Raw genomic sequence first — 15,583 nt, 5'->3', positions numbered from 1 at the left:
TGTCAGAGACTACTCCCATTATACTTCATCAAAAGCATGTTATGCAAATGTGTGCAGATTTGGGTGCCACAATATAAGAAAGACATAAAGTTATTAGAGAGCGTCCAAAGCAGGGCCATGAGGATGGTGAAGGGCCTTGAGGGGAAGCCGTGTGAGGGGTGGGTGAGGGCACTTGGTGTGTTCAGCCTGGAGGAGACTGAGGGGAGACCTCACTGCAGTTACAGCTTCTTGTGAGGGGAGGAGGAGGGGCAGGCACTGATCTCTTCTCTGTGGTGACAGTGACAGGGCCTGAGGGAATGGCCTGAAGTTGTGCCAGGGGAGGTTTAGGTTGGGTATCAGGAGAAGGTTCCTCACCCAGAGGGTGGTTGGGCACTGGAACAGGCTCCCCAGGGAAGTGGTCACAGCACCAAGCCTGACAGAGCTCAGGAAGTGCTTGGACACATGGGGTGACTCTTGGGGTGTCCTGTGTAGGGCCAGGAAATGGACAATCCTGATGGGTTCCTTCCAACTAAGCATATCCTACAATTCTATGAATTCTATGAATCCTGAATATAAGATTAGATATAATTTTGTTAAATATGTATTTAAAAATAAGCTGAAACTGTTCTTTTTGTTAAAATCTGGTGAGGTCAAGTTCTTGCTAGCTGTCATTTATTCATCTTGCTTTGTTTTAATGCATATCTAGAGACAAGCAAAGATTGTCACAAGTTTTATTTTAGAGATGTTGGCTTCTAAAAACTGTTTTGCAGTTCTTGTTAATGCTTAAAATTATTGTAATTAATTATTGTAATTAAAATCTGCCCTTCTGCCTCAGAGGGAGGGTTGCTTAACACCATTGACCACTAGTGTTTTGCTGGTTTCTGCTTAATTAATTGTTAGTGATCGCTTGCAGTATATATAGCTCCTTTTCTCTTTTCAACTAAACTGATAATATTATAAATGAAGTAATATTTTAGCTCATGCTAATAAAATAAAAAAGCCTTATCCTAAAGTATTTCTATTTTTAAAACAAATTCTTAATTTTAGATTGGTGAAGACCTGAAAAATGAATTGGCTTATGAGTTGAGTGTGTCAACCCCTGGCTTCAGTCTGCCTAAAGTAAAAGAACAAATGTTCTATAAGGTAAGTAAAAACTGCTGAGTCTCACACATCTGTGTTTATTCTCTCTCAGTTAAATGCAAAGTTACTAATTTTACCTAATAGTCACAGTAAATCCAAGTAGGTAAAAGACTAATGAGAGTTCCTCTACGTCATGTGAGTATAGGGGTGGAGGGAGAGACTGGGAAAAAGAAGGAAGCTTTGAACTACCAATAATGTCTTCTGTCCTCTTACTGTCATCCCTTACTTTTGCCACAAAAATGATCTTGAGTTTTAATGTTTCCCAGACAAATGATTTAATTTAGCTGGCTGTCATATTGTTCAGGATGGAGACATTCTCAAACATCTGTTGCTGAAATCGGGTTTGGTCTGATTTTATTAGTCAGAAATTGTTTTGCAAGAGAAAGGGAGAGGAAAAAAATTGTAATGTGGCCCACTGATTCTTTGAAGTAAAGTTGGTTGGGTTCCAGATCTGCTCGCAAAACCTTTTGTATGTAGCTTACATGAATCACATATTTCCAGACATTTGAAAAAGAAATTCATTTTCAAATAACAAATCAGTAAGTCAAGCAAAGCTACATAATTGGGTCAATAGTTGTAGACACAAACTTTGAAGTAGCTTATTTTACCTAGTTGCATGACTTTCTGTAAGTAAGCAATATTTTCCCACCAAAATAATGATTAGCTATTCCAAAGTCAACATTTAATTTCACAGTCTTTGAGTTTTGTCTGGAGACAGTGTTAAAAGAGAGAAAATGACTTAAAGTTTTACTGGTCCATATTGAATCTTAGGGCTGTAAACATTGTTGCTGTGTTATTTTGCTTTTCCACAATGTGGGTTTTTCTTCTTTCTCAGGTTGGACTTGCAGATGCTGTGGATTTATTTAGAGCCAGAAAAGTATTTATTAAAGATGGCTTTGCATATGTGCCATTTAAGGAGATTGATGTCATTGTTTTGAATAACTATAGGACAAAACTGTCTAAAGCACTGGCGGTAAGTCAGATAAAGTCTGATTTTTATAACTCTTCTTGTATTGTTTGGTGACACTCTTGGACAATAGCTTTTTTGGGTTCTAAATTTACATGCTTCTATCTGGAGAATACCAGAAACCTTACTCCAAGTACTGGCTGCACTAAAAAACATTCATTGTGAGCTGAGTGTTCATTAATTTCAAATGGTATTTAGCATATAATGTGAATTCTAAAGAAATTTGTGCTAGAGGATTTTAGAAATTGTTTCTCACAGAGATAGTAACATGCCCTTTCATTTAACGTGTTACCCCTATGCACACAACTGTTTCTTCTACTCATATCTATCTTTTCTCCTCTGATATTTTGCAACAGTTTTTTTGTTGGAACAAGTGAAATAGTTGTGGGTTTTTACCTATGTTCTGTTGGTAAGAACTGAGATTAGCTCACTTGGTTAGAGCATGGTGCTAATAATGCCAAGGTCATGAGTTCAGTCTCTGTACAGGTCACCCACTGAAGAGTTGGGGTTGATGGTCCTTGTGGGTCCCTTTTAACACTGAATATTCTATGAACTCAAATGAGGATAAGCCAGAATATGTCAGGCAAAGGTAAAGTTCTTGTTGTATGAGTATTTGAGTTATCATACCTGGTTAGGATATCTGTGATAAACATGGTATGTGAATGTCCTTCTGTTAGTAATTTGGTGATCAGTTCAGGAATTGCTTGTTTTACAATATGAGACTCTTCACAGGGATTAAAAGTGGGTGGTCATGTCTAACACACAAAACTTTCGTCCTAGAAAATGCAGCATTGAATTACATGAAGGCAGTTTGGATTGCTTTTCACAAATGTTTTCAAAGCCTTGTATTGTTATGTTACATTAATACCAAGGTTGACCGTGAGCTTTTAGTAAACAAACAGTGGGAAGCAAAAATGCTTTCCTTTATCAAATTAAAAAAAGCCCCTTGTCTTTTCCAAGGTGCTCTGAAATTGTACACCTTATGGGAACATGCTTGTGTTGAAGATGCTATACCTAGGTCTCCAAAGCATTGAATGATTTGGGTGGTTGCCTAGCCTTGTTACATTGGTCATAACATTGCAGATGCATGTCACCATCCTGCATGTTAGAGTGATTCTAGTTGGGGTTGTAAGGGAGGAATGGAGTGAGAGTGAATTGTTGTGTTGGCACTGAGCTTTGAAAGAACAGTGAATAATTCATAGCACTGACTTTTAAAAAAAGTTTCATGTTGACAGTGGCAGAAATTCAGTTCAGTCAGTTATGCTTTAATCACTTACTAGTCAAGCCCATGAAGCATTCAGATGTTCTCTTTCATCATTTAAAAACAAGTTTGACATCCCAACTGTGGCTATTTCTTAAGGCTTTATAATAAGAGGAGTTGGTATTAGTCAAGCCTTCTTGGCAGTTCGAAGTACAACTACAGATGTTAATTTTATGTGCAAAATCAATACTGCAAAGGCCTTCTTTATGTATTCTCTGACCCATTTGATAGTAAATAATTTCCTTGTGCCATTAATAATGATTAAACTGTAGAAAGCTTGAACATTTTCTGTAACATGTGAGCTGTAATGTTAGTTCAACAATTGTTTTATAATGGAACACCATTTAAATTCATAGAAGTTTGCTTAATGTTTTATTCATGAGGGTTTCACAGTGTTTACAGTAACATACAAAATTATGCATCTCATATTTGAGGAATGTACTTTAAAATTCTGATTTTTTTAAAAAAAAAAGATCAGAAGATTCAGCTTAGTGTCATGGCTCAGACCCACAGACCCATATCAGAGCTATACTGGACCCAGTACTGCACAAAAGAGGATTGCTTCAGAGAAATCTGAAGTGGGACAAAAGGGGGAGAGGATAGAAGAAGGATCTGATGCATGGATACATGATGGAAGGATGAACCCACACTGAAGCAGATGGAGAGTTCCTGAAGGAACCACAGCCTGTGGAGAACCTATGCTTAAGGATTTTTGTTTTCCTGGAGTGCATGCCATGGGAGAAAGCCCATGCCAGAGTAGGGGGAATTGTGAGCAGGCAGGAGCTGTGGAGAGGAGCTGTTCTGGACTGAGCACAGCTGCGCCTGCTGTCCACCTGCTGCCCTGGGTGGAAGCTGTGGGAATCTCAGGTGGAGGAGCACAGTGCAGTTGATAAGAGAGGGAAGCAAAGGCATTGTCTTGTTTTTCTCTGCTCCTCACTGTCTGAGTCTTATTGACAGTAAATTACATTAGTTTCCCTCACGTTGAGTCTGTTTTGCTTGCAGTGGTAACTGTTTATCAATCTCCCTGTCTTCATCAGCATCTGTAGTAATTTGGCCCTTAGGTTGGGGTGAGTTATCTGTGGCTGTTCTAATATTTTGTCATGAGGTTTGTAGTTCTGCTGAGGTTGGAGGAAAGGAGGTTCAGCACTCTGGTTCCAGCTCACACAGCCATGTTAGCTTCTGTGTTTCCTGGTCTCTTTCTCTAAAGCAGCTCTCTGATAAATTCAAGGTGTGAGGATCCTAGATACTGAAAAACCTAACTCTGACTGGGATGCCTCCCAGTAGTGTTTGAATCAAATACATTGAATCTTTATGTCACTTTACCTTAATGAACATTACATTCAGAAAATGCTTTGTCCTAAAGCTTTAGTGTTTTTTGAACAATATATTTTAAAGCCATAAACTGATGCTTGAGAATGTGTAAATATTCCTGCTGTGTGAGTGCTTTTTATGGTGTGCTGACGAGTTTATTTTACAAAGACTTGTAATTATCCATGCATAACTGAGCCATAGATTTATTATACTTTTTTTAAATACTTCCCCTTTTTTTTTGCCTAGCAATTGAAGTAATAACTTGGCTGGTCTCTGAATTGTTGCTTTTGTGAACATTCTTTGTCAGAGCACCATATAGGATCTTACTGTCTGCAAATTAAAATATAACCTAGAAATAGCACTAATTGGTGCCACAAGAATTTGATTCCAGTATTAATACATACAATCTTGACAGAGCATTTTTCTTCTTAATTTAATACTAGCACTTTTTTACTTTGAATTGCTATCTTGTGTAATCTGAAAAAATGTCTACAAATAAAATTGTTGGTTTTGAGGACTCGCTGCAAAAGGAAGACCTCACTGGTGCTTTCTAATTTTGTATATTTTTTTCTTGATTCCTTTCCTGATTTGGTATGTAATATTTTAAACAGTTAGAAATGGGAATCAAATAAGTTGCATTACTAATATTTGTAATGATTTATCTTTTAAAATGAAATATTAGTCAAATAAATACGCTATTTTGGTTGACTTATCCTATAGCTACAAAGAACCTCCTAATTCAGAAAAGTATTGGTATACATAGCATCATCTGTGAAACATTTTCTTCCTAAAACACCTAAGTTTTTAAGCAGTGGAGCAGAAGGCTTTATGTGGTGGCATTAATGGGGAGAAAGTATGATTGATGATGGTCTTGTCACTTGAAATTCATTTCAGGTGTTGTGTTCCCAGTGTTAACTCAAAGTAATTCACTGTAACATAAATGGATGATTTTTATAATATGCACATACAAGGTTAGTAAGGTAATAACTTAGGCAGTGTAAGGTAAAATGTGATTACAGTGACTTTGAATCTCTCAGGTGAAGTTTGCAGTGAGAATTTTGCAGAGAAGCAGCTGGTCTTCATTTCTGATTATTACAAGGTCATTGTCTAAGGCACAGGTCAGCTGAATAAAATGGTGATATTCTGAGTGGGAGAAGTGATATTCAGGGAAATTATTTAGAGTGTGTGTGTTAAGACTGAAACTTGTATGTTGACTTGTTACTGGACTTTCCTTTGTGGCTTTTTTTTGGCTGTTGTCTCATTGCTGTCTGTTTTCTAAAATCCATCCTTCAGTGTTTTATCTCCTTTACTAATTGAAGTACATGTGTTCCTTTTAGAGACCCCATAGATTGCTAGCATAAAGTAATTATAAATAAAGTTAGGAGGCTAAATGAAATTTGACTGTATTCAGTATTTTTTCTATTTCTTCTCATGTCTTCTTGCATCTTTCATACAGAGTTTAAGAGTTTCTTAAGTACAAAATTTGCAGCATACGCAATTGGTGTGGTCTCTACATAGTCCTGTCTGGTTTGATTTGTATGAAAGTGCTTCAATCTTCACATCGATATTTCATGGTAGTCAAGCCAACAAAACAAGATTTGCATTATTTGAAGCATGTGGAAGGCTTGCCTAACTAAGTTGTTCCCCAAATTTCAGAAAAAAAAAATGGAACTGAATATATTAGTTGAAAGTACAATTTTATTTCTTTGTTGTGTGGTAAATGTGATAACCTGAAAACTTAGTTAATATGGCACCTGTTAAATGTCATTTATTAATATGCGGGTAGCAGTGATTTGCAAACAATGCACTTTAGTCAGTGAGAAAGAATTGTAATAGAATATGCAGTTGGTGAGTAAACAAAAGTCTGCATCTCAGGATGACACTGTTACAAATTTGCATTTTTCCTGATTATTTTCTCTTGGTGGCCTGTGACCCACAGCCATTTGCAATGTGATAGCTGTAGCAGTATCTATCTGGAGTTAATTTCATCCACTGTACTCTGGCTTAGCAAGTTTATGGAGCAGGCAGAAAGAAATGGGTTGAATCTCTAAACATTGTGATGACAAGCTCTCCAATTACATGATATTTTTTTCACACATTTTGCATTAAAATATGGAGAATGGCTGTTCTCCTTAGTAAAGTGTTATGGTGTCCTAAGCCAAGGAATGCACGTTGCACATATGACATTAACATCTTCTTGGCATTGTGGCTAATGAAAAACATTGTCTGACCTTTGGGGAAGGGCTAAATCTTAAATCCCTTTTTTAGTCAGAAGGAAAAATGGGAGATGACTGTCAGTAGATCGAAATCAGACACGATATAAATTGAACAACTGGTAGTCATATCAGGTCTTGGCAGATTGACGTATAGAATCTTTTTAGAGTTTGGAGCACTCCTTTAGGCTGTGTCACAGTAAAGTATGCACAAGTCTTATCTCAGCAATGCCTTTGCCAAGAGGTGTTTAAAAGAAACTCTACTGTAAAACTAATTTTAAAAAATCCCACTAATTTTGCTGATACACAACTCAAGTGTTTTGAACTCTTTTAAGAAAAAGGTAGCAATATGCTTTTTGAACTTACTGAATATTTATTTTCAGATTTTTAAATATAGATGAAGTAAATATTTTTAGAAATGCTTGTCACTGTTAGTATTACTGCAGCTAATTTCTGGGTGGCCTCATTGTATGACTTTCCATCTTACTGCAGTTTTCCAAAGGGTATTTAATCTGTTAATGTATTACTCCTTCAATTAATTGCTCATTTGCCTACCTATGCTACAGAAGAAGTGGGCTTTTTTTTGTAGTTCTTGTAAATGAAAATTATTTGTCAGAACAAATTTTTCCTAGTATTAGGAAAGCAGGCAGTATATTTGAACATCATTTTTACAATAAAATCACACTCTGGTGTCTTATGGACAGCCTGTACAGGCTATCACTAGAATTCTTGGAGTGCTTTCTTCCTGAAATATTTGAAACATGATTTAATTAGGCTGCAGATCTGAGCTGGAGTAGTTAAAATTTGGCTGTAGTAGCATTGGGCCTGTTGGTGAACCCTGCCCCCCTCCCTACCTAGCTGTGCCTTCATTTTCACCTCTGGCTTGAAAAGAAGCAGGTCCTGCTTGGATAATGACTCGTCTCCAGGAAAGCATCAGGTGCCTGTGCACTGCCTGTGCTCTGCTGCCAGGCTCCTACTGGCTCATCACTTTCCTTCTAGTGGCCATCGACGTACCTGCCCCACGAGTGTACTGCTGTATCCCTGAATGTTTTGACTGCAGGGATGTTTTAAAGTAGGGTAATCAGTATCTTGTGCTCAGCTGATTCTGAATGGTCGGTTGATTTGGGGTTTCTTTTGACTGGATTTCCTGTTGGATTACTGCATAGATCCTATGTGAGAGTTATGTACGTTTGGTAGTGTCAACATACATAAATGTTTTGTATCATCTCATTGGTCTGATGATAGCTTATCTGTGTGAGGGAGGAGGCAGTAAAGTACTATAATATAGATATTTTGTTGTAAAAATGGATTTTGGAAGGTGATGGTGTATTTGGAAGTCTCAATTCTATGTGAAATTTTGTAAAATCTTGCATGTGCTCTGTAGATTTTTGCCGGGACACTGAATTAGCTGTCCACTGTTTGAGTTGTAGAAGGGCAGAAAATAAGGTGAAGTATCAGGGAAAAACAGACCAATGAAGATACTCAGTTTCAATTTACATGGAGCTTGTGAAAGCTTTCTTTAGCTGTAATTTTTTTCTGTATTTATGTAAACAAATTCCTTTTCATGTAAATACTAGTATTTCTCTGTTTGTAAGGATTGATGTTTAATTTAAATAATCTGTGTTCTTGAACAAATATTAGAAGGCAAGGGTCTCTTTATTGCCATCTGTCACAAGTTAAGCAAAATGACATGGTTTATTAATGACTGCAGTCTTTGCTATATATGTACACATGAAAAAAAATGGATTAAATTTGGATGTACTCCTTAGAGCCTTTTAAGTAACAGAAAAACCCTTGAGTTTTCCCTGTTATTTTTGTATTTACAATGGCAAAGTGAGGTGAAGGTTGTTCCGTGACTATTTCTTAATCCCAAACATAGTTTGTGTTTCTTTTTACTCCACCCTTTTCATTTATAGACAGTAAAAATAAAACTAAAAAATGTGGAAATCCCAACACACTGCCCCCCGGACTCTCTGTTTAAAACTAAAGTGTGAATCAGGGGAATCTTCTTTGGGGATGGTGGAAATGTAGAATTACTTTTTTTTCAAAGTGAGTAGAATGCCACCAGTTGTCAAAGTGAATGAATAAAATCATTAATCACTTCTTACTCCAGATGACAGGCGTTTAAAGTAATTTTTGGAAGAGTTGAGTCTCCCAGGCACTATTGTAGAGTGCTAGGCATGTGACACCCCTTCTTGACAGAAACCAAATATCTGTTTTTCAATAAAAGTTAATGATAGCTCATATTGCATGAGAAAATAAATAAAAGAAATATAATAGGAGGATGTAAATGAAAAAATAAGGACTATGAATTAATTTATTATATATTTAAATTTAAAATCAGTCTCTTATCTGTCACACACAATACATTTTTTTGTGTTAGATATTTTAATAAGTGTGATTTCAAAGACAAATTACCTATTTATTTTGAAATGTAATTCTGAACTTTACTGAAATTTTCTCTAGATTGTTGCTACTGAACAAATTAAAATCTTGGGGTGAATCTGCTTTTAAATTTGGTATGTTCCCTGATGTTCTTCTCTATGAAAAAAAGGCTTTGGAGAGCAGGCATCTTCATGCCTGTAGTTACGTTTTCTTTCTTCCCTCTCAGTGCTTTTATTGCTCATAAAACTAGCCAGTTTTAGACTAACAGTTTTAATAGCAAATCCAGCTGGACTTTTGATCTTAACTTATTTCACCAGGTATGAAGGTGGGGGGAGTGTAGTGGATCATCTGATGATGTGGTTTTGCCAAAATTTAGGCTGGGGAATAATCCTGAGTTTTCATTATCAGTCCCCTTTCTAGAGGAAAACTAGACAATTCTATTAATTATATTTTTTTCTTATGTCATAGGATAATGCTGTTAGAGCCTGCAATAGGAGCAGAGATGATTGAACTAATAATTAGAGAGGCAATAATAAAAAAGTTCTTCCAAGCTGCATGTTTTTCAAACCACCACTGCGTTTAGATCTGCGACTTTGGGATTTTATAATGATTCCAAGACAATGGGTAATTATTATGAAATTAGGTCCACAGCCTAGTACTTGGCTCTTAAGAAAGTTAGTTTTTTTCAGGCACAGATGTGGGATACTTGAGTTCAGTTGGTGCAAGGGAGAATACATCATACAGGGCACGAGCACAGCCTGTGCTCTGCTGCTGAGGGATTAATAAGTAGATGTGGGCTGGTGGAGAAGGAATGCCCCTGTGCTGCTCAGTGCAGGGTGCTCTGCCAGCACTGCTGGCAAATCTATGCAGAAGCTGTGTGAAGGTCATTGTGAGCACTTCTTTCAGGTGGACAACTTTTCCCCAGGCATGAATGCTACTATGAGGAAGAGAAGGATATGAGATATTTGAAGAAGAGAAATCCATTTTATTTTGTTTCATAACGTCCTTTGCCTTTGTGACAGTGTCTAGAAGCCACAGATAATCTCTCAGGAAAAGAAGCAGCTTTTGTTTTAGTGTGTGTTGGTTTTTTGTTATTTTTAAGACATGGTTACCACTGAAGCATAATACTTTGTATAGCAAATGGTAACGTACTCTCATCAAGTAATTACTCTGAGCTCAGGATTAGTTCTTCTTTTTTCCTTACATTTTTTTTCTGAATATTGGCTAGCACTATTGAAATCTAAGTCAGTCACCAAGATTTCCCCGGGCACTGATGTGTGTTCCTTAAGCCACTTAAATAGTGTAGCGAAAGCAACCACAATGGGATTATGTGGTGCTGTTGCTTAAACTTTCAGTACAAGTGCTGCAGTTTGGATTGAGTGTAGTTCACATGTAAACAAACAGTAGGCTCAGTGTACGACAGCAAGGCGCCCTGGCAGCAGAGAAGGTTGATAGTACCTTGGGCTTTATCAGCAGAAGTGTAGTTAGGTAGGTGGAGAGAGCTAATTCCCCCTTTACTTTACACTTAATACACCACATTTAGAATAGTATGTCTAATTTAGGGGCTCACAGCATAAGAAAGACTTTGATAAACTGGGGCAAGTTTTGTAAAATTCTACCCTCTGTGTTTTCTGCCTGTCTTTACTGCTGAAGTTGAACCTGCTTACTAGATTGTCAGCTCTTTTCTGGAAGAGCTATTCTCCAGTGAGTTGGCCATCATCCTGCACCATTCTGTCATAGGTACCAGACTTCTCAGTTGTGCTTGGTGAATTTCAATTACAATCAGTCACCTAAATTGCTTCTGCAGCCAAGGAATAAGAGTGGCACAACACAAGCCCAGGCAACACGTGCAGTGTAGCACAGTCCACAGTGTAGCAGAGGCTTGGCTTACTCAGGCTCAATGTAAATGGGATCCTTAGCTGCTTGCATTTCACAGTGAGCAGTAAGCTGGTTAGTATCACTCCAACCTTCTAAAAGCTTTTCAGCCATCTAATTTAACCTGGACTATAAAGTTGCAGCTTAGATACAGGGATCTGGTATCCAAAGTCTTGTCAAAGCCAAGGCAAATGACACCTGCTATTCCTTACTCACAGATGTACTTGTTTTTGTGACAGAAGGAAGCCGTTGGTTAAAAACAAAGAAATTAGAAGTGCATTTCAAGAATACTAACTTTATGGCTTTCCCAGGGTCTGAAGTAAGACTGCCTGGCCTTGTTCCCCACTCATCCTTATTCCTCCATCAGAAGTTGGATGGAGGACTTGCCTTAAGCCATCAGGAGCCTCTCCTGATCAGAATAGCCTTCCAGCAATGGTGGAGAGTGGGTTCACAAGTTCAGCTCTCAGTACCCTCAGTTACATCCTGAAAGGTTTCACATGAAACCTGCATGAAACCTTGCATGAGAGGTCATTTCCTGGTAGATCTCTTACTGAATCCTTTTTGACTACTTGGTAGTTCTTTGCTTCCTTAAATAATATTTATAAGGTGCAAATGTCTGGAAGTTTATCAGTAGAGATGAGCGAAAAACATGAAGGTTAGAATTGCTCTCAAACTTGCATTTGTCTCTAATTTGTGGCATTACTCTTAGAAGCTAAAATACTTAAGATCTAATTGATTTCTGTTTACTTTTGGAAATTTGGGAAGTCATTATGTAATACTCCTTTCTTTGTTTACTATGTCCTGTCACTTAGCAAACATAATTAAACTATTCACTTTTAATATTATGTGGAAATGCTATAGCAGTTGCATTTCAGTGACTGCATAATTGGACTCAGAATTTTCCTGTATTTGCAGGCTTCAATAGGCAAAGTGGGAATTTCAAAATAGTTTTGGGTAATTCTGTCAGTTTTCAAGTTAGTTTGTTTTGCCTCCTGACAGTCTTTATTCATCCCTTTAAAGTGAGCTCTGTGAATGTACTGTTTTCTGGGTTGGACTCGAATTTAAGGAAACTTTCAGAAAAGGAAGCTCAAGCAAGTACTAGAAATCCAATTCTTTGTATAAATTTTCCCTCCAGGCTGCTGCAGTTCCACAAGTTTACATCATGTGGTCCAATTGGACATTTCACCCAGCAAGCGTGGCGTTTGGAGTAGATTTCTCAGTTTCGTGTTTTGTGAGCTGACTCTCTTTATGAGCTACAGTGGCAGGTTTAGTTGTGGTCAGCACATGGGTGATGCAGTGAGGTCTGGGGGTGCCACTGAGCCTGGTGTGGCTCAGGCAGGATCTGCCAGAGCGTTTTCCTGTTTTCCCTGCGGGCCCGGGAGCTCCCTGTGGCTGCACCTCCTGGGCACGGCTGGCACTGGGACACCATTCCTGAGACCTCTGTGTGTCTGTGATCTGGAGCTCAACCTTTTACATCGGGTGCATTCAGAATTTTCAGTGCCTTAGGTAATATTTTGTTTTGCCCCTGATGTTAAGACTATACAGGTTAATCTTTCAGTCATTAGACTTCATTCCATAAGATTTAGCATCAACTAAACCAAGCATCTGACCATAAATGAGCAATTACATTTTTCTTGTTAGTTATTATTGAGGCTGCTTACAAATGATTTCTATGGTCAATTCCTTGTACTTATTTTCTTTCCCTAGTGTTTTAATTAATTTTCTTCCTGATGTCATTGTATTCTTACTAAATGGACATATATTCCTTTTTAATAATCTCTGTTAAAACTTTCAGTCATCTTTAAAAGATGAGTGGTCCTTTCTCTCTGAATATTTTTTACCAAATAGTGTTGATTCTGGAAAATAATGCTATCTGGATTTACCAAAAAAGCAGAAAACTGTTACTAATTAACTTCCTACTCATTTGTTTTGAAAACTGCTTCTGTTTGCCTGTCTTTTCAGCTTTCTGAGGTCATTGCTTGGGCATTTTCCCTCAAGTCCTCTATAACCTGAAATACTGCAGATGTAGCATCATCAGTGGACAGCTGGCTGTAAAAGTCACCTGTGTTTAGAGCTTTGTTTGTGCCTCATTGTGGTTATATTCATCACATCTGACCTTAATATGACCAGTATTCTAGTTTAACATCTCTGTGTTTGATCTTTTCCTGCAAATATTGTGTATTGGATCTACCAGCTGGATATTTAAAGCATTGTCCTGCATTCAATACTGGAAGAAGAGAACAGCCTATTCCTGGTACTCTGGAGCCACAGTGTCACAGATTTTTATTCTTGTCAGCACTGCTATGAAATTGTGTATCAAGTTCCTTTTAGAAAATATGTATTCCAGGTTTTAGCTAGTATCTCAAGGTTATGTCTAAAGCTTTTCAAGGAGAGGATGTAGCATCTTACAGTCTTATTTCTGCCAAACTTGTGTTCTAGTTGAATTATCTTCATTGTCAGATGTAGCTTATGTTGAGTTGTGTATTCCCTGCCTGGCAACAAATCCAATTCTTCAGCAAGCTTAAAAAAAAACAAACCACAATTCTACTATAGGCTGCTATAAAAGTAAATAGACAAACCGTGTTACTTGCTCTTTGTAGAGCCACAGCCTTAAAAATAGTTATGCTAGGTGGTAACTGTGCAGCTTACTGCAGAGGTAACAGAATTATTGACATGTGGCTCTGTTGTTACCTTCCACAGCACCTTCCACAGCACACCTGTGTTACACCAAGCTATGACTGAGAAGTAGATGAAAGCAGCAACAGAGTACCATGCTAACAGGATGATTTTATCCTTAGGACTTGTGGTGGTATCTTTAGTGAAAGCTGTATGTGTTTAGCATATGTGGGGGCGAGTACATTCTGAAAATCATTCTGCATATTGTGGCTTTTCTGCATGTGAACTTAAATAGAGTGCAAACATAGTTCGGATTTGCTTCTACTTCAGTTCACATCTACCTGATTTAAATGGCTGTATAAATTTAGGTTGTCTCACACATCAGGAACAAGCTGAAACCCTCTTACTGTCTATGTTCTAGCTGGTAAACTGACAAAGAAATAGAGTCTTGAGTAAAAAAAAAAAATATCAGTTTGGAATTCTTCTGCAGTTGTCTGCTCTTGCAGCAAGATAAAGCAATAAAATAGCTTTGAAAAATATTTGACACATTTTTTGACATAATTTATCTGTGAGCAACGATCCCTGTATAGCTCAGTTTTGCTGTTTTCCTCCTGTAACATTTCCTCCTGAAGTTTACAATGGTCTTTCTCAAAACAGTAAAAGTAATAAGAGGCATAGTACTTCCTGAGTAGTAGAGATCTGACTTTATAAATCCTAACCCTGTTGGTGGTACCTTTGTGATAAAAATTATTTTCTGAGTTTTCCTGGACTTGCAATTTTAAGCCTTGTTTGTGAAATTTCAGTCAGAATAGCAGTGTTGTATATACTTTCATGCTGTGTTGAATTAAAAATATAGTTTAATCAACTCTTATGATCTGGTTATGCAGCATTAAGTTAGCAGGCCCCACAAGTGTTTAGAAACAGGCATAGGTTTAAAAAAACACAGCTGGAGATACTTTGAGCACTTGTAAAGATTTTTTTCATGCCTCTTGCTGGCCATAGACCCATGAAACTGCAGGTCTATAATGAAGAAGAGCAGTGTCGGGTATACTTACTTACTTTTCTTTTTAGAAAGATTCTGTTTATCTGCAAGATGAAATAAAAGATCTTTGGTATATGAAGTGATTCTAAACCACCCTTAGAACTGCACTGTATGAGTTAAAACAGGTATTCTAAGTTTCTCAAGCTAGTCCTAGTAAATTACATTTTTCTTATAAAAAAGTTCATTGCTATTTGTTGGTGTATCTTACAATGCATTTAAGTGCTTGTAATGACTAACTAATGGAGTATATATATATATACACAAATAGAATGTTTTTATTCTTGTGTGTAATAATTTAAAACTTGAATCAAAATAATATGTAAATTTAGGAAAATAAAACAGACCTATCAGTGTAGTCAGTGAATTTAATTCACTGTTAATTAAAGTAGAAGATACATATCACTGCTGTGGTCAAACAGTTATGGAGAAGACATATTCACTTTGTGTCTGAATATTGAAATTCTGAATGAGTCATTCCTAAAACAAGATTTGCGTCATTAATGAACAAAGTGAATAGTGAGAATGGTTTATGTTTTTGTTGGCTTATTTTACCTTTTCAAGTTGCCCATCAGTCCTGAGTACTTTTCTCAAAAAGGGTGAAGATTTATTCAGTCTTTGTTATATCAACTGAGTCATTAAAAATTCTCAGGAGCACATAAGGAAGATTAAATCAAAGCGGACTATTTCAACTTTTCAACTGTTTCAACTAAACAACTTTTCCAGTGTAGCTCATTCTGTGATTTTGTAAACTTAAAGTTTATGGGGTTTTGCTAGAGATTCCTGGGTTTTTTCGT

General features: G+C 37.1%; 1 protein-coding gene across 1 annotated transcript in view; it reads left to right on the top strand.

Annotated features, from left to right (window-relative positions):
• Nucleotides 1-15,583, top strand: part of PRIM2 (DNA primase subunit 2) — a 91,706-nt gene that overhangs the window by 21,100 nt on the left and 55,023 nt on the right. The window contains exons 5-6 of the mRNA XM_005518120.3: nucleotides 1,027-1,122; nucleotides 1,955-2,092. Of these exons, the coding sequence (XP_005518177.1) occupies nucleotides 1,027-1,122; nucleotides 1,955-2,092 (234 nt within the window). The remainder of the gene's footprint in view (nucleotides 1-1,026; nucleotides 1,123-1,954; nucleotides 2,093-15,583) is intronic.

Source organism: Pseudopodoces humilis, chromosome 3 (genome assembly GCF_049639895.1).
Source record: "Pseudopodoces humilis isolate 2021_Gansu_Grassland_sample_001 chromosome 3, ASM4963989v1, whole genome shotgun sequence".
In the NCBI taxonomy this organism is placed as follows: Eukaryota; Metazoa; Chordata; class Aves; order Passeriformes; family Paridae; genus Pseudopodoces; species Pseudopodoces humilis.
The sequence above is the reverse complement of the archived record's forward strand: the minus strand, read 5'-3'. Positions and strand labels throughout refer to the sequence as shown.